Below are 18911 nucleotides of genomic sequence, written 5' to 3' on the forward strand. Positions count from 1 at the left end.
TGGATGGATGGATGGGATGGATGGATGGATGGATGGATGGATGGATGGATGGATGGATGGATGGATGATGGATGGATGGATGGATGGGATGGATGGTGGATGGATGGATGGATGATGGATGGATGGATGGATGGATGGATGGATGGATGGATGGATGGATGGATGGATGGATGGATGGATGGATGGATGGATGGATGGATGGATGGATGATGGATGGATGGATGGATGGATGGATGGATGGATGGCCCAGAGTTACCTGAGAGTTTCCAGGTTGCAGTTTGGACTCTTCAGTCCAGCAGAGAGAAGCTTCACTCCTGAATCCTGCAGGTTGTTGTTACTCAGTCCAGTTCTGAGACTGGAGGACTGGGAGCTGAGAACTGAGGACAGAGCTTCACAGCTTCTCTCTGAGATGTTACAGCCACTCAGTCTGAGGAGACAGGGAGGAAAATCTGGTATTAATCCATCAAATATTTGTGTTACTTTCCAGTCAACAATATTCTTCTTGGACTGATTTAAATAGATCATATTTTTCTAAACTTTATGATATCTTTATTAGTGTACGGTCACTGACCTCTAGGGCTCTCTTCATAAAGAGTCCTCTCTCTCTGTGTTTCAGATGCACAGGTGAAATGTGTTGGAGCTCATCAGCCACCCCATAAAGAGCTTCATACAACCATTGTTGGATCCCTTCTCTTTTGGGCCTTGACCTGATCTGACACTTGGACTGTTGACTGAGTGATTTTGGCTGTGTGCCTTTTGAAGTGTCTGTCTAACCAAAACCTGTTTGTTTGTTTTTTTTCACAGTGGAAGCTGGTAAGGGTTTCTGCCATTTGTGTTCAACCATTTCTCTCCTGTTTTGATGGCTAGCCAGGGAGTTCAGGTTTTGTACTTTCTTTTTTCTATTTACCATTAGAAAGTTCTTTTTAATTTCTTAGCTAGACAAGGGGGTGTGTGTTTTGTTTGTTATTCTGGCCTTGGAGACCCTGAAGATAAACACTTCCCTGTGTTCTGTTCTTTGTTTTAGTTGATTTACCTGCACTGTAAATAAATTATCCACATTTTGCTTCAGACATCAACCGTTTGTTTTTTGTGTTACAAACAGCGCTGGATTTTACCCTTAGTGGTCTTTTTGGGGGGGTTGTAACAATAATAAACTGGTTTATTCTATAGTTGGGACTTGAGACTAGAAGAACTGAACTACAGCCAACAAGGACACTGGAAAGAGAAATATTAAATCTACAATGAACTGCATTAATTCAGTGACAGTTTCAATAGAAAGTAGAGAATTTCTGCTGCTTCAACATGTAACATCATGAATAGTCACATATGAGAGTCTGTCTCTCTTTTTCTCATCACCTGCTAGCAGCAGACTAGAAAACAATGTACCTACAGTTTTTAATTGGATGTAGATATTTGTGTCCAAAAGCATAAAAACCATTTAACAGGTTTAAACAAAGATCAGAGATAAAAACATAAAAACTTAAAGTGATCAGTAAAAACTAAACCTCCTCCATCATCACTGACTAAAGACATTTCTCCCTCTTCCTCCTCTATCAGACCTTCTCTGCTCCTGCAGCAGGTTCCTCCATACCTGAGAGCTTCCAGTCTCCAGTCTGGATCCTTCAGTCCAGCCGACAGCAGCTTCACTCCTGAGTCTCCTGGATGTTTGCTCAGGTCCAACTCTTTCAGATGGGAGGGGTTGGAGGTCAGAGCTGAGGCCAGAGAAGCACAGCCTTCCTCTGAGACCAAACAGCCTGATAAGCTGCAGACACACAATTCATCACATGATGAGAAAACATTGAGGTAGAAACCAAAGTCTGAACTGGATATTTTCATGAGAGGAAAACTCTCAAGAAACTGGAGATTCACCTGTTAATAACATTAAAAAGTAATAAAACTTTACTTCAATCTGTAGGTAATAAAAATCTGAATTTATCACTTGTAAAATTAATGAGAAAGTCTAACAACTGGTTGGAGGAAGAATCTGCAATAATGCTTCTTTGTACTCTGATGATGCAACAATCTGTCAAGTGTCCAGCGTTACACTAACAGTTAAAGCCTGATCTCCATCTTTCTACATTCTCTCTTCTTGGCTCTTTCAGCCTGGAGTAAATGAAAACCAGCTGAGTTATGTGTCAAGACTTAGCATGATTAGCTTCATCACAGTCAGACATCTATTGATGTTATAATCTGATACTGAAATAATTTACATAATATCTTATAGCAGGTAATGAATAGAAATCTGGTTTCACCAGGATTGAGAACATTTTACCTGAGAGTTTCCAGGTTGCAGTTTGGACTCTTCAGTCCAGCAGAGAGAAGCTTCACTCCTGAATCCTGCAGGTTGTTGTTACTCAGGTCCAGTTCTCTGAGACTGGAGGACTTGGAGCTGTGAACTGAGGACAGAGCTTTACAGCTTCTCTTTGAGAGGTTACAGCCACTCAGTCTGAGGAGACAGGGAGGAAAATCTGTTAATAATCCATCAAATGTTTGTGTTACTTTACAGTCAATAATATTCTTAGACTGATTGAAATATAGGTCATATTTTTCTAAACGTTATGATATTTTTATTATAAACTGGTTTATTCTATAGTTGGGACTCAAGACTTGAAGAACTGAACTACAGGAAACAAGGACACTGGAGAGAGAAATATTAAAATCTACAATGAACTGCATTAAATCAGTGACACTTTAAATAGAAAGAAGAGAATTTCTGCTGCTTCAACATGTAACATCATGAATAGTTGCATATGAGAGTCTGTCTCTCTTTTACTCATCACCTGCTAGCAGCAGACTAGGAAACAATGTACTGATAAATAATCAGTAAATACCAGTAGATGGTTTGGTTTCCTAGGTACATTAAGCACCAGGTGAAAGAATCCTAATGTTTTAATGAGCAGCTGTTTGCAAAGTTGTACAGTCCATTTAATCCCAAGTTTGTTCTGCAAAATAAGTGCATATATTTCCATCCTTAGACCTTCCTAACACGATATTTATGAATTAATTAGAGGTGAGTTGATTGATTGGTTACCTATCATAATCAGCTGATTTCCATGAAAGTGTATGATCAGTGATCACTGTCTCCTGTTGCTGATCACATTTATCTACCTTCTCCTCCTGCATGTGCAGCTCATCTCCTCTTTCCTTCTCACTGCACAGCAACAAATCCTGTCATGAGGAACTATAACACTCTGATAGTGAATGGGGAAGTTTGTGTATTGCAGCGGAAAATTACCTCACAGGTGAAGCATGTTAAATGCATCAATACAATTAATCTAATATGGTATTTAAAAACATGCATTTGATGGAGTTTGGCTACATTGAGGCTCAATGCAGGAACAAATTGACATCCTGAGCGACCAGACAGCAGGTAAAACAGCTCAACTACCAACAGTCACCTGGATTAGGATCACGGTCAGAAATAACTAGAAAAAGTCTTCAAGCTGGCAGTGAAAGATGCTGGTTCTCCTCTCGCTGTTGAACCTTCACTATTCATTACTGGTAGTTATATTTCACAGACATGGTGCTGCTAATAATAATCTGATACTGAAATAAAATTTACATAATATCTTATAGCAGGTAATGAACAGAAATCTGGTTTCACCAGGATTGAGAACATTTTACCTGAGAGTTTTCCAGGTTGCAGTTTGGACTCTTCAGTCCAGCAGAGAGAAGCTTCACTCCTGAATCCTGCAGGTTGTTGTTACTCAGGTCCAGTTCTCTGAGACTGGAGGACTGGGAGCTGAGTACTGAGGACAGAGCTTTACAGCTTCTTTCTGAAAGGTTACAGCTACTTAGTCTGAGGAGACAGGGAAGAAAATAAGTTATTAAAAAATCTTTTTTGGAAAAATTTATTTTACTAGGGATGCTTAAAACAAATATTTTAGTAATCGAGTAATCTATCAATTATTCTTACAATTAATTTGGTAAAAAACAAAAAAATAAAATCTTGGTAAATCTGGCATAACACCAGTGTTAATATTGTTAAAAATATCAGTCCAGTTTATTGACCATCTCTAACAGTTACTTTTTGTTAGTTTAGAAACTTAACCTGTAACAGTAATAGCTCACTTTCTAAGTTAACCTGAAGTAAGACAAAAATCTAAAATACTATTCAATTTAGACATTTTGAAGAGATAATACACCTATAAATAATCTGAAACATAAATACATGTTTACCTCATCAATAGCAGATTTTTATGCACATAACTGCATTAACAATGTGTGTCCTTACAGAGCTTTGTTGGAGGCTTTAACCACTGGCAGCAGCCTCAGAAGAACCTTCTCTGAAGCAGAGTATTTCTTCATGTCAAACACATCCAGATCTTTTCCTGATGACACTAAGATGAAACCCAGAGCTGACCACTGAGCAGGAGACAGTTATCTGTGGAGAGACTTCCTGAACTCAGAGAATGTTGGATCTCCTTCACTAGAGAACGATCATTCAGTTCATTCAGACAGTGGAACAGATTGATGCTTTTCTCTGCAGACACATTCTCACTGATCTTCTCCTTGATGTACTGAACTGTTTCCTGATTGGTCTGTGAACTACTTCCTGTTTTTGTCAGCAGACCTTGTAAGAGTCTCTGATTGGTCTGCAGTGAAAGTCCCAGGAGGAAGCGGAGGAACAAGTCCAGGTGTCCATTTGGACTCTGTAAGGCCTGGTCAACAGCTCTCTGATGGAGAGTCTTTAGGTCAAATTTATTAGGTAATGAAGATTTATTAAATCTTTGTGTTTCTTCCATCAGGTTGACCCCAGAGTTGATGAAGGTCAGATGAACATGAAGAGCAGCCAGAAACTCCTGAACACTGAGATGGACGAAGCAGACACCTTGTCCTGGTACAGACCTCTCTCCTCTTTAAAGATCTGTGTGAACACTCCTGAGTACACTGAGGCTGCTCTGATATCGATGCCACACTCTGTCAGGTCTGATTCATAGAAGATCAGGTTTCCTTTCTGCAGCTGATCAAAAGCCAGTTTCCCAGAGACTCAATCATCTTCATGCTCTCTGGACCAGTGTGGATCTGTTTCAGCTCCTCCATCATACTTGACCTTCTTCACTTTGGTCTGAACCACCAGGAAGTGGATATACATCTCAGTCAGGGTTCTGGGCAGCTCTCCTCCCTCTCTGGTCTCCAACACATCCTCCAGAACTGTAGCAGTGATCCAGCAGAAGACTGGGATGTGGCACATGATGTGGAGGCTTCGTGATGTCTTCATGTGGGAGATGATCCTGCTGGCCTGTTTCTTATCTCTGAATCTCTTCCTGAAGTACTCCTCCTTCTGAGGGTCATTGAACCCTCTGACCTCTATCCATGCCAACACACTGAGGAGGGATCTGATTGGCTGCTGCAGGTCGTGTGGTTATCCAGAGGAGAGCAGAGGGAAGCAGTTTCCCCTGATGAGGTTTGTCAGCAGAACATCCACTGAGGTGGACTCTGTAGCATCAGTCGGATCTCCTTGTTGTGGAAGTCCAGTGGAAGTCGACTCTCATCCAAGCCATCAAAGATGAACAGAACCTGGAAGTGTTCAAAGCTGCAGATTTCTTTGCTTTCAGTAAAGAACTGATGAACAAGTTCCACCAAGCTGAACTTTCTCTTTCAGCACATTCAGCTCTCTGAAGGTGAATGGAAATATGAACTGGATGTTCTGGTGGGCTTTGTCTTCAGCCCAGTCCAGAGTGAACTTCTGTGTTAGGACTGTTTTCCAATGCCAGCCACTCCCTTTGTCATCACTGTTCTGATTGGTTGATCTCTTCCAGGTGGGACTTTAAAGATGTCTTCTTGTCTGATTGTTGTTTCTGGTCTGTGTGGTTTCCTGGATGCTGTTTCAATCTGTCTGACCTCATGTTCATCATTGACCTCTCCAGTCCCTCCCTCTGTGATGTAGAGCTCTGTGTAGATCTGGTTCAGAAGGGTTGGACTTCCTGCTTTAGCAATTCCCTCAAACACAGACTGGAACTTCTTCTTCAGACCAGATTTAAGTTTATGTTGACAAACTCCAGCAAGATGTTCTAAAATAAGAGAAAAAATAAAATCTGTAACTAAATAAAATTATTTTCTGAAGATGAGTTTAATAAATGTGATTTAATCTCCTCAACCAACAGTTAATGTGTAATTTATCTATCAATTCAAATCTCTTTAGAAATCCTCTTACTGAGCTGCAGATGGTCAGCCAGCTTTTCCTGCTTCATCATCCTCAGGAAGTTCAGTGTGATCTTCATCACTGCCTCTCTGTTGCTCGTCCTCTGTTCTTCATCATCACCTTCCAACACCTCATCATTCAACATCATTGAATGTTCTGGGTAATCTGGACTCAGAACTTTCTGGATCTTCTTCAGTTCTTTCTTCACAAAAGTAACAATGTTGTCCTCCAGCAGCTGGAACAGAATAATAGATGAAGGAAACATCAGAGTGAAATCATGGAGCCAAACACCAGATGGATGTTGGACAGACTAACAGTCCTCTGGTCTACACAGTGTAGCATGAAGGTGACTTTGAACAGAACTCATGGAAAAGTATTTGTTGTTCATATACAGACCATAAATATGGAGTCCAGCTGTGTTTGAAGCTGCTGGGCAGATGGACCCCTGGGAACCTCTGAGCTCTGCTGGTCCACTCTGTGGAGGAACCAGGAACAATTAGGATGTTTCAAACTATTCATCCAACAGGAAACATTAAATCATCGAAAGTTTCACAATAAAAGCCCTTGAAGCAGAAAAATAGACCGTCACATAAACAAAATACAAAGACTTTAGAAAGAGGAAGATGAACTACAAAGATGAAGAAAAGTAACACCAGAATAATCTAGTAGCCATTTTAAAAAGATGATTTTGAAGTTGGACTTCAAACAGTCCAAACTGTCAGCAGATCTGATGCTGTGGAGACAGTTTCCCAGAGCTTGGGGACAGTGGAAGTGAAGGCTCTGTCCCACAGGTCTTCAGGACAGTGTGGGACATCCATCAGGTTCTAATGACTAGATCTGAGGTGATGTGGACATGGAGGAGGTCTGAAATATGTGGATGTGTCCATGTGGGATCCTCTCCTGGATGTTATAGAGAGGATTTTAAAATGGATCCTGTAGATCCCTGGAAGCCAGTGAGCTCACATTGTATCTGTCCACACAGAGACAATCAGAAGGTAAACGTCCATGAAGTGACATCTGGATGTGAGCAGTGAACCAGGTGATCTAAGTAGTTGTAAAGATTTAATGTTCCTGCTGATCCCATTAAGAACCAGCAGAACCTCTGATGGTCCACATCAGCTCAGTTTGGTTGAGTTCCAGCAGATCTCACCAACCACATCATGAAGCTTTCCTTCCCTGCTGAACTGCTCTCACAATGCACACAGGAACCAAGTCCTGATGGACCAGAATGGCTTTACCAGGTATTTCCCAGTGGAAATGTGATCCCTGTTAGTCTGACATGGAGCCAGGAAGCAACAGAACATCATCATCAATATCCAGAGATAAAGATATGAAGGTGTTTTCATGAGAACAGAGCAGCTGATTTCTGTGGATAATGGATCAACCTCTGGAAATATAACTGGAACCATCTGAGTTCTTACTGTTCAGTTTCCAGAGTTACAGCAATTAGATACAGCTCACCTCTCTGATGATGGAGATCCAGGAGATTTAAAGTCAATGGGATGATCCTTTGACCTGTCACTCTCAAATGAGACACAGCTCGGTTCTGGTTCTGGTCTCTGATGGATCCTGATAGAAAAACATTCACTATAAACTTTCTGTTGTTTGATTTAAAGATCATTTTTATTTTGTCTCTTTGAAAAATAAAGTTGTTTGAGATACAACAGAACTTCATCAACTTCATGTTCTAAATGATCCTATCAGAACCGGTCCAATCCTCCAACATGTTCCTGATCATTGATCCTCCTAAATAATGTCCAGCCTTGTTTAAAGAGCAGAAATAACTGTTCCTGAGATTTTTGGTGATGTTTAAAATCAGAATCACAAAATCGATGTAAACATTTTTCTTTCAACATTAATAATTCATCAGATTTAAACAACAATATTAATATCAATATTAATATTAATATCAACCTAGACATTAAATTCACTTCTGCTTTTTTGTTTGTGTGTTTATAATATTTGATTAAATAAATGACTGTTTCATTTGGAAAAATTAAGTTGATGCAAAATAGAATACAATGCAGTTAAATGTGTGGTCATGTCAACATTATAGTTTATGTCCTGATTGAGGATTTTCTTTGTTCTTTATATTTTATATTTTAGAGGTTAAAGCAGAAAAGTGAGTTTATTCTGGTTGGATATTTTGTTTCCTGTTATTCTTCAGCAGTAATGATTTAGTTCTGGCCTTTAGGGAGGATTATCACTACATGAATGATTGTTTATTTGATATCAGGGAAACATCTGGAAATCAGATGAGATTCTAGACCTAGTTAACTAGATGGACCTGGAAAAGCTATGGATAGAGACTGTGGATCTAAACGGACCTGATTAATACTCCAAAGATCTTTTATTAATTTACCAACAATCTAGTTGGACTTCATTGCAGCCATTGGTAGCCAGGATGAAACTGGCTGTCGTAAGTAATAGTTAAGCATTGATCCACTGTGGCTTTTTTAAGACGCACTGAGCAGCTAATTTTATACCTGTTGATTGCATGTAAAGTCAATCCCAGAGATCTTCTTTTTGTTCAGATTCTGAATTTGTTCCAGTCAGATGAAACCATTTGTGAACAAAATCCAATTAATCCAGTTACACGGCAACAGCGTTAACAATGACTCAACCACAGCAATCAATAACTTGTATTCCCTTCTGGGTTCAACACCTGTCAGCTCTTGGTTCTTATACTGGAGGCCATTGTCACATCTAGTTACCAAAAACCCAAATACACATATTTGGTTCTGATAGAGACCAATAAAGTCCATGATACAAAGTTCCTAAGTTGATTATTGAACCATGTAAGCATAGAGACATCAATGTCATTGATGTATGACATATAAAAAGAAAATAACCTGGTATTCAGTCCAATGTATTTATGACAACAGAACCCAACAGAACTTATCATCACATGGCCACAATAACAGATATAAACAGAAGTTACAGCAGTTAGAAACAACTCACCTCTCTGATGGTGGAGATCCAGGAGATTGAAAGTTAATCCAATAATCCTTTGACCTGTCGCTCTTAAAGGAGACAGCTGGGTTCTGGTTCTCGTTCTGGTTTGAGTCTCTGATGGATCCTGACAGAAACATGATGATTAAAACTTAATCAGCAAAGAGGAGCAGCAGCAGCTTCATCACCACGTCTGTTCTGGCCTGATATAGTGAACGCTGTGTGAAAAGGGCTGTGGACAGTTAGAGATGGTGACCTCACCTCTGACCTTTGCTCTGGCTCTCATCTTCCCCACACAGAGTGGTTTTAGAGGGAGGGACTCCCTCCTCTCTGTCCTCACACTGATCCATGCTGCTGAATTCACATCAGCTCACACACACTTTCTAGCTTCACCTGCAGAGGAAACACACATCATTCATCTGCACATCAACTCTGATCATCCTTACATCATTAGTGCTGGAAAAAGATCAGCTGCTCCTCCTCTGATTGGCTCTTCTTCTCTGCTTCATATCAGTGTCAGGTGAATGCAGTCAGACAGCAGAGAGGCAGAGGAAGCTGCCATCAGCTGCTGCACTTCTACTATCAGTCCACTAGATGGAGACATGGAGCAACATTTACATTCACTGATTCAACCTGAAAAGGAAGGATTTTAATTAGTTAATTATTAATCTCTACAAGTGGATTATATGCAATTAAGTTTAAGTATTAAGTAATGCGAATTAAACACATCTTACTATAGCAGCATTTGTCCTACTTCCTTTTGAATGAAAGTAGGAGAAACTTGTGTTTGTCTTTAATGGTGGAGACCAGAGTTTGATGGAATGGGAAAAAATCATGAGTCAATTTGTTCAGACCAGAACAAAAACATCAAATGTTCATCGTATTTGATTCTAGTTCATTAATAATCCTGTAGATTAACCTTCAAACAACAGAGATTAAAGTTTGATCTGAAATTAAAGGTAAACATTTTCTCCAAACATCAGAGAGAAAAATAACAAACTGGCTGTAAGTTTCTGAAGACAAAGTTCATGTAGAAAACAAAGCAAACTTACAGTTTGTTCAGACGATCCAAAGAGTTGAACAAGAATATGTGATCAACAAACTGAGACCCAACAGAACCAGACTGGTACCAAACCTTAACAGTGGAAATGAGGTGAAACTGGTTTGACTGGTTTGACTGAGAACTGTCAGATAAAAGTTTATCTGTTGACGTCTGAAGACATAAAATCTACTCATAACTCTCAGTTCGAACACAAATGTTCTGCTGCTGTTATTCTGCTGTTTCAGGTTCTGTTCAGCTCCAATGGAACCAGAATCTGTTTTAACTTGGAACCAACTGGACTCTTCATTGGTGGGGAAACTACAACCTGAATGACGTCTGATTATTGATTATTGATGAAGGGTTTTTAAATGATCCAAATATGACTGATAAAAAGTTATCAGAACCAGAACCTGTTGAGTTGGCAGCTTGTTGGATGTTTGGGGGAGAACCTGAACATTCAACCTCCAGGATTTACAGGAGGTTCTGGATTCTGACTCAGGAACCTGAACAATGAAAGATGAAACCAGTGACTCCTTGAAAATGGGATGTTTGGATCTGAATAAGCAGTGAACATGTTCTCTAAACATCAGAGAGCAAAAACTAGCAGGAAAGTTCCTAAACTCAAAGTTCAAGAAGGATAAAAAAATAAAACTTACTGTTTGTTCAAATGATCCAAATGGTTGACGAAGAAAATCTGAGCAACAAATGTTCCACACCTTAAACGGTGAATTCAAACTGAAAGAAAATGTGACAGATGTTGCAGAACTTCTTACCTGATTTGTAGTTTCTTCTGTCAGAGCCAAGCCCCGCCCCTTTCTGCTTGCTGCAGCGAGGCGAGAGGTCTCACTCTGAACATATCTCTTGTATCTAATCAGATGCTCTGTGCTACAATTCTAGTATTTTAATATATTTATTGTTTTGTCTTAAAACGTTACATTTTCATAACATTTTATAATTTCTTTGTGTCAAATGAAAACCTGCTAATTCTTGTTTTGTTTTCAATTGATTGTTTAATTACTTCTGTTTTACTGATTACTTTTTGTTGCCGTCGCTGACCCAAAACATTTTTACAATGCAAAACAAAGTAAGTGACAGTAAATAAAATTCTATTTAAAACAATTACATCGACATACTTCAATTTTTTCTCTGCTGTACTAAAAAAACAATCACAGTTCACCTTGACAGGTAATTGTCAGTTACATCAAGTACAAATAAAAACTGATCTTTGGAGTTTAAAAACAGTATTTTTAAATCATTAGTACAACAGATGTATTGCAACGTTTTACAGAAACCCATTTCTGCCAATCTAGTGAAAGTAAAGCCTTTTATCTCATAATTATGGCTCGGCTAAATCACTATTATGACTCATAATAGCAAAGTTTTAGTGGAGATGTGGAACTGGGATACAAGCTTCCTTTGTTTTTTTCAATCAAATGAGATTCATAACTTTTAAACAGTTGCAGAAAAAATCAATACACTGTAAAAAAGCATCAAACGTCTGTTGTGTAGTGAATAAAAACCATATTCATGTGGAGGAAGTGAAAGTTGTCTGTTTCTGGTGAACTCTGAAAAACCTTAGATAATATCAGTTAAAACATTTAATTTCCCTTAGGGATAAAAAATGTTATTTTTATTGAATTTGTGTCAATTAATCTCAGTATAAACTATAAAATGTCTTTCCTGCAGGCATGTTGGATCAGACACATCTCCATTTAATCATAATTTCCAGATATAATCTCAAACTGAAACAGATAAACAAGCAAAGTTTTTTAGTCTTCCTGTATTTTTTTCTGCTTGCATTTTTTCTACTAGCAGCAATAAAACAAAGAGACAGAAATGGAAAGAAAAACTTTATTAGAGCATAAATTTGACTTATTTTTGCTTCCTCAGAGGTTTTCAGGTTTTCAGGTCTTCAGGTTTTCAGGTTTTCAGGTCATCTGGTTTTCAGGTTTTCAGGTCTTCAGGTTTTCAGGTCTTCAGGTTTTCAGGTTTTCAGGTCATCTGGTTTTCAGGTTTTCAGGTCTTCAGGTTTTCAGGTTTTTAGGTTTTCAGGTAGCAAAGTCTCCAAGGTCTCCAAGGTGAACAGCCTCTGGCGTGTTGGAAGAAGGGAGTTAAGGGAAGTCGGCAAGTCAGATCTGTAACTTCGGGATAAAAATTGCCTCAGGCCTTCTGTTTTTCAGGTCTTCAGATTTTCAGGTTTTCAGGTTTTCAGGTCTTCAGGTCTTCGGGGTTTCAGGTTTTCAGGTCTTCTGGTTTTCAGGTCTTCAGGTCTTCAGGTTTTCAGGTCTTCAGATTTTCAGGTTTTCAGGTTTTCAGATTTTCAGGTTTTCAGGTCTTCAGGTTTTCAGGTCTTCAGGTCTTCAGGTCTTCAGGTTTTCAGGTTTTCAGGTCGTCAGGTTTTCAGTTCTTCAGGTTTTCAGGTCTTCAGGTCTTCAGGTCTTCAGGTTTTCAGGTCGTCAGGTTTTCAGTTCTTCAGGTTTTCAGGTTTTCAAGTCTTCAGGTTTTCAGTACGGTCCGCACAAAGCCAGCAGGACTTTCTGATAATGTCCTTTGGTGTCGTTCTGTTAAAACAAAAATAAAAAATCATTATTGATGTGGTTTGAAACGTAAACATAGAAACAGTTTGGGAAACGTATTTTACCACGATGTCCTCATGGAGGGTTCTGTCAAACATTGCCCGGTACTCCTCTACGACCTTCTGCAGGTCGACCTCGGAGCGGCTCACCAGGATCCGGATCAGAGTGTGATCCCTCGTACCGTGGCCCTGGTAAGGCACAAAATGGACCACATGAAGTTTGAGTTGGACATTTTGATTCCTTTTTATGGATCTTAGTTTGGTTAAATTATTATGTTATGTTAATGTAACAAAAACTGTATGTTGCATAAAAAAACTGTCAACAATCTTAGAAATATCTTAGTTTGGTTAAGTTAAATTTTCAACTTTCTAGAAAATGTCAGCGATAAACATAAAGATTCTGGTTTTTCCAACAAAGTTTATAATGATCAAATTCAGACATTTCTTTGTTTTTTCTGCAATATTTCTGAGATTAAACTAAACATTTCTGAAGTTTTTCTAGCAAATTTTCAACTTTCAGCCTCAGAAATTTACCATTTTAGATGAATCTCAAAATTAAAAATTTTCCACCACATTTTGAACTTTACAAACTCAGAAATGTCAAAGGATTTTCTAGCAATTTTCTCAGATTAAAGTCAAAATTTGAGATTTTCCAGCAAATATTTGACATTTCAATCAGAAATTTCAACTTTTTTTTCAGAACATTCCTGAGATTATAAAACTTTGATCTTTTTTAGCATTAGTGTTCTCTTCCTTTTTCTATCTACACTGCTATTAATACGGCATCATAAAAAACAATTTTTCAAACATCTGGAATTTAATTACAGACAAAACTGATTTTATGTTAAGATGGCTTTCCATATGACTCCAAACTAAGGAGTTTATTAAAACATGGTAAAATATGAACACTGTAGCCGTAATAATCCAGAGTAATCCCTATTTTAACCATGTTATTAGTGGAATTAGGAGCAGCAGACGCGTTCACTCACCTTCATGGCCCGATTGAGTTTCTCAGCAAAGAAAGCCGGTGTGTTCCAGGCGCATTTCACTGGACATGAAAGAGGAAACGGAAAATAAAAACTCTGTCACAGACAAAAACAACAGAGTCCAGATGTTTCTGCGTCTCCCAGCTGTGGAGCTTCAGGGTTCAGCTCAACCAGAAACTTTTCAAGATGAACAAAAAGGTGAGAAACATTTAAACCAGCAGGATTCTGATGGAGTCAAACCAAACAAAAAATAAACAATTTTCTGTTCAGTTTGCGATCCGAGTCTAAGAGTAAACAACATATTAGGGGCTTTGCAGATAAAAAAAAAAAATAGCACAATTATGCCAAAAAAACACAATTTTTAGACAAATTTTTGAGCTCCGAAAGTCAAACATTTTATAGAAAAAAAACTCAAAATTTTAAGATTAATTCTAAAAATTTTCTCCAAAAAATGCAGAAATTTTAGTTTTCAACTTTTTAAATTAATTTCAGAAAATTTTGAGAAATAAAAAAGTCAAACACTCAAAAATGTAACAATTTTCTGAGATTGAAAAGTAAAAAATTTGATTAGGATGTAAATGTGGAAATTATTGGATTTACAAGTGCTGCCACATCTAGAACCACCACTAGAAGGAGCAATTCATCATATTTATTTTTCATATTCAACAAGTGAGACATAAAATTCTAATATTCTGAATATTTAAAATGTTAAATTTTCTTTAGAAATGAATATATTTTGCATATTTCAGAGCATTAATAACTAATCATGTTATTAGTTGGGAGATTGATGAGTTGTGGTGACAGGCCTTCCCACCGATGTCGATGAGGCAATCCTCGATGTCTCCCTTCAGCTCCAACTGCAGGGCTTTAGGCAGCGTCAGGTCGCTGATGGCAGCATAATGTTGGAACGCTGGCAGGAAACAAAAACACAACTTTCATTTCAACTAATGACCTGAATATATGTTACTGCTTTTAAATACATTCCTGCTGTAAAGCAGAAGATATTGTATCCATGAGGAAAAACAGGAGAATACATGGTGGAAGTTGGAACTTATATTTGTGTTTTTTTTCTTGAAAACCTGAGAGTAAATGTTGAATTGGATTAGACTTAACATATGGAAGAAGATTATGGCCACTAAAATATCCTGTTCAATCTAATCTAATCTCAAAATGTTGGCTTATCCTCTGAAATCTGACTTTTTCTAAATATTAGAATCCTACCACTAATCTCAAAATTCTAATTAATCTAAAAACTTTTGGCTTTTCCCCAGAATTTTAAAAAATGTTTCTGAAAATGTCAAAAATTTTACCTTTAGACTCACAATCCTAATTTTAATCTCAAAATTTCTGTTTTTCCTCATATGTTAAATTTCCCTTTAAGTCCAGAAATTTTTGGGGAAAAAGAACAGAATTCAATTTTTTTTATTTATCAAAATTTCAATTTTAATCTCAGAATTCAAAATTTTTCCAGAATTCAGCCTGTCAAAAAAAAACTAGATGTCAGACTTTTTGAAAATATTAATTAACACTTTTTACACTTTTTTCCATAAAAATATCAGAATCCTAAATTTAATCTCAGAAACTTCCCCCCTCTAGTGGCCTGGATGTTTTCCTGTCTGATTAAAACTCAACATCATATCAAATTCTTGTGACATAACTTGTTCAGGTCATTGAATATTTTTCAGCCAGTCTTCTGTTTGGCGCCCAGGTGTGACCCGGTCACCTGTCAGTGCGACTCCACCTGTTTGTCCAGGTGTAACGTCACTTTGGAGTGAAACTCAACAATTGACACGTTTCTGTGACTCACTTTTAGAAAGCTGCGGGCCGCTGCGCGTGGTCAGGATGTTGATGAAGGTCGACACGTTTGCTTTTCCGATGCCTTCACCAGCTTCAAACAAAATCTGGACAAGAAAACATAAAAATGAAATGAGGACATTTAGTCGCCTGATAAAAGCAGAAATACTTAAATCTTAAAATCTCAACTTCAACACGAGAACTTATGGTTTTTTCATACTTGTACACAAATCAAAATAATAAACAAAGAAAAATCATTAAATATAGAAAGCTGAATGACTCAGATTTGCGTTTCTTGATTTAATTTCTACCTTGGCGTCCTTTCTGGCCTGCTCCATGTCCACCACAGTGTTCTGGTATCTCTTGGTGTTCAGCATGGCCAGCAGCGCCGCGGTGAAGTCACCGCTGGTCTCATCCTTAATCACCTGCTCCAGCTCCTTCTGGTACTCTGACCACAAGATTCAGCTCAAAACCTTCAACTTTTAAACTGAACAAATGGATTCAGGAATAACAAAGAGAAAATAAGTGGACAGTCTGGACCAATGAGAAAGAAACAGGAACAAAATGGCTGCTGGCGGGATCGACCTGCATGAGCTGGAGTTCCATCACTGCAATAACTTAAGTATTTCTGGCCGAGTTTCTACTGTAAATATTTTATTACACTTGAAAAAGAACAAAAATATCTTACAATTCACAAATTCAGCAAAATATATGAGTTTGGTTTTAGTAAACAATTCCTTAATATTGATTTTAAATAAGTTCCAGTTTAACTGACAGATTATTTCACTTGCAACCAAACAATTTTTTCCATGCAAGTAAAATTATTTGTTGCTAAAAAGTGAATTGCAAGTTACTTTGCTGTATGTCGAGTGTACTAAGGTATTTGCAGTATAAATTAGAGCAAAATTACTTGATCAGATTTTGTGTGTTTGAAGTATTTTGATCTCATATTATTATGCAGTAAACAAAGAGTTCTGCTGAAATCTATAGACGAATGCAGTCGGTGTTTAAACGGATCAATAAAAGACTCAAACTGTTGAAGTGACTGTGAGAGAAAGAACATGCAGCAACAAACACATAGATAATCGACATTAGATGAGCTAATTTAGCTCCATCATAAGAACTACAGTAAATATCACAGATATTTTATCTTAATTGAGTTCTGAAGTCGTTCTAATGAACTTTTATTGTTTATAAGTTATAAAGGAACAAAACGAGAGCTACTTCCTGGTTTCTGGCTTGTTTACTGATGTCACAGCAACCGCCTGCAGGTGTGACGTCACATGAGAACAGGTGTGACGTCACATGAGAACAGGTGTGACGTCACATGAGAACAGGTGTGACATCACATGAGAACAGGTGTGACATCACATGAGAACAGGTGTGACGTCACATGAGAACAGGTGTGACGTCACATGAGAACAGGTGTGACATCACATGAGAACAGGTGTGACATCACATGAGAACAGGTGTGAACAGAGAGTCTGGTATAAAAACCTTGTTTGAAGACTTTCTTTATTTCCTGAAGTTCTGCGTAGGATCTGGTGGCCAGAACCTCGACCAGGACGTCCTCGTCTGTCCCCAGACCCTGTGGCAACAGACGGGGAGACGACATTTATCAGCAACGCACGGCAACGTTGATCCTAAAGCACAGGGGGGTCCAAAGTGAGGAACGCGGGCCACATGTGGCCCCTGGGCTGAGTCTGTGTGGCCCCCTGACAACAATTCAGAAATGAAACAAGATCGTCCTGCCAGTGCATGATGGTTGATACAGATGGAGAATTTTTGTTTCACATAAATTTAAAAAATTACTTGTTATAAGTGAAATAATCTGCCAATAGGACTAAAACTGTTTCATCAATACTAAGGAATTATTTTCTTTAAAACAAGATCCTACTTTGCTGAGAAGTTCTCAAATATCTTAGTTAAAGTGAACTACGATATTTGCATGAGAATCTAGACCAAAGTTACTTGGTAAGGTTTTATATTTTTGCAGCATAAACAGGACAAAAAAGAGACAGAACCATCATTTAAACTAAATTCCCTCCAAAAGGTAAAAGGCACCAAATGTTGGACCAAAAGTAAAGACAAATTATCCTGAGAACTTCTTCTACATAATCCCTACTTCTAGATAATCTATGTGAATTCATTTTAAATATTAATATTTAATACAAAGGTGCATTTTTATGTTAATAATTTTGGATGGTGGCATTTTAAACTCGTTTTATTCGCACTGCAGATAAAAATGATTCAGTATTTTTCATCTTGCTGACAGTTAGGATTGTAAATCTGAGCCGGTTTACCTTGGTGGCTCTCCTGAGCAGGAAGGCATCGAAATGAGCTGGAGGCATCAGCAGAGCCAGAACCACGTCCTCCAAATCGGACCTGAGGACCGGCTTCAGGGATCCAACCAGATTCTGGAGAAAATGACAACATCAAAAGTTATTTTATCACTTTTGAACCTGAATTACTTAAATAAACTTTATGGTGAAGTTACTGAGATGTTCCTGAAGTTTCATTAAAAGTCCCATTAATAGAATTTAACACATTAATCAAAAATATTTGTTTCCACTATAGAAAATGAAGCTAAACAAAAATATCAGATATCCCACCAAATCTACAGAAATTAAAGTGCCTCTATTTATTAATGTATTTATGTAATATGTTATTGTGAGACATTGTTAATAAACCTGTAGTAGCTCTAATTACATAACATTGCATTTTATTGTAGTAATCAATGATATAAAATAAGAAAGATCAAAAATCTTGCTGAACTTTATTATTGTTCAATTAAACCCACATTTAATTAAATTTAATTTATATTATATTATAATAAAAAAAGTCTTTGCAGCCATTTTAAGTTATTTAAAACTGTAATCTCTCTGCTCTGTCCGCCATTTTTACATCTTTTGCATCTTTGTGCAGCAACAACTTACTTTTCCAGAGGACGATTCGTAAACGGCTTTAATTTTCTGCCTCTGCTCGTTGTTCCTCTTCACCAGAATGGCAACGATCACATCCACATCCACCTCTAGACAGAAAAAAATACAACTATTGCTAAAAATGGTCATTTCTCCAAAGCTAAAACCTCAATGAAAACCAAAAATGACCTGAAATGGTAAAGTTTTTCAGTAATTTATCAAAATTAAAACATGCATATCACAGAAACAAGAACATTTCTGGTCACACACTTTTACTTTCAATGGCGCTCTGAAGGGTCGATGCATCACTGCTGGCACTGAAGTTTGGATACAGAGTCACCGTCCCGTAGAACTTTGGTTTGGCTTCCTCCTTCACCTTCATAACCAACCAAACTCAGATTATTACCAAAACAATAAATACTGCTGAAAACATAAGAAGGCTCCAGGAAATGATAATGGACATGTTTGATTCACAGCAGGGGTCCCCAAAGTGGAT

The 18911-nt window shown here is 37.9% G+C and overlaps 2 protein-coding genes across 3 annotated transcripts; both read right to left on the bottom strand.

Annotated features, from left to right (window-relative positions):
• Positions 1–5604: 5604 nt before the first annotated feature.
• Positions 5605–10875, bottom strand: LOC129366338 (uncharacterized). Of its 2 annotated transcripts, XM_055040118.1 has the most exons (8): positions 10796–10854; positions 10150–10232; positions 9359–9490; positions 9107–9224; positions 7607–7714; positions 6542–6620; positions 6158–6380; positions 5605–6014 (listed from the first exon to the last, which is right to left on the bottom strand). In XM_055040118.1, exons 3-8 carry the CDS (start codon positions 9381–9383, stop codon positions 5695–5697), a joined length of 873 nt encoding a protein of 290 aa, XP_054896093.1. In that variant the 5' UTR covers positions 9384–9490; positions 10150–10232; positions 10796–10854; the 3' UTR covers positions 5605–5694. The 2 variants fall into 2 exon arrangements, with proteins under 2 accessions (XP_054896093.1, XP_054896092.1); XM_055040117.1 differs by lacking the exon at positions 10150–10232 and having other exon boundaries at positions 10796–10875.
• A 1756-nt stretch (positions 10876–12631) lies between these two features.
• LOC129366340 (annexin A1-like) lies at positions 12632–18519 on the bottom strand. Its single transcript, XM_055040119.1, has 9 exons — positions 18431–18519; positions 17798–17911; positions 16992–17082; positions 15806–15942; positions 15508–15601; positions 14515–14610; positions 13704–13762; positions 12781–12903; positions 12632–12700 (listed from the first exon to the last, which is right to left on the bottom strand). The coding sequence occupies exons 2-9, from the start codon at positions 17843–17845 to the stop codon at positions 12644–12646; spliced, it is 705 nt and encodes a 234-aa protein (XP_054896094.1). The 5' UTR covers positions 17846–17911; positions 18431–18519; the 3' UTR covers positions 12632–12643.
• Between the last annotated feature and the right edge of the window lie 392 nt (positions 18520–18911).

Source organism: Poeciliopsis prolifica, unplaced genomic scaffold (assembly GCF_027474105.1).
Source record: "Poeciliopsis prolifica strain line A6 unplaced genomic scaffold, Auburn_PproV2 SCAFFOLD015, whole genome shotgun sequence".
NCBI classification, from domain to species: Eukaryota; Metazoa; Chordata; class Actinopteri; order Cyprinodontiformes; family Poeciliidae; genus Poeciliopsis; species Poeciliopsis prolifica.

What these genes read in the sequence shown, in the direction of transcription:
- LOC129366340 (XM_055040119.1), bottom strand. Translation starts at nt 17,845, where the DNA reads ATGCCTCCAGCTCATTTCGATGCCTTCCTGCTCAGGAGAGCCACCAAG. An exon ending in AGGCCAGAAAGGACGCCAAG is followed by an intron (nt 15,602 to 15,805) that starts GTAGAAATTAAA and finishes TTTCTTGTCCAG; the next exon opens with ATTTTGTTTGAAGCTGGTGA. An exon ending in AACTCAATCGGGCCATGAAG is followed by an intron (nt 12,904 to 13,703) that starts GTGAGTGAACGC and finishes GTGCCTTACCAG; the next exon opens with GGCCACGGTACGAGGGATCA.
- LOC129366338 (XM_055040117.1), bottom strand. Translation starts at nt 9,383, where the DNA reads ATGAGAGCCAGAGCAAAGGTCAGAG. An exon ending in GGATCTCCATCATCAGAGAG is followed by an intron (nt 6,621 to 7,606) that starts GTGAGCTGTATC and finishes GTTCCTCCACAG; the next exon opens with AGTGGACCAGCAGAGCTCAG. An exon ending in AGCTGGACTCCATATTTATG is followed by an intron (nt 6,381 to 6,541) that starts GTCTGTATATGA and finishes ATTCTGTTCCAG; the next exon opens with CTGCTGGAGGACAACATTGT.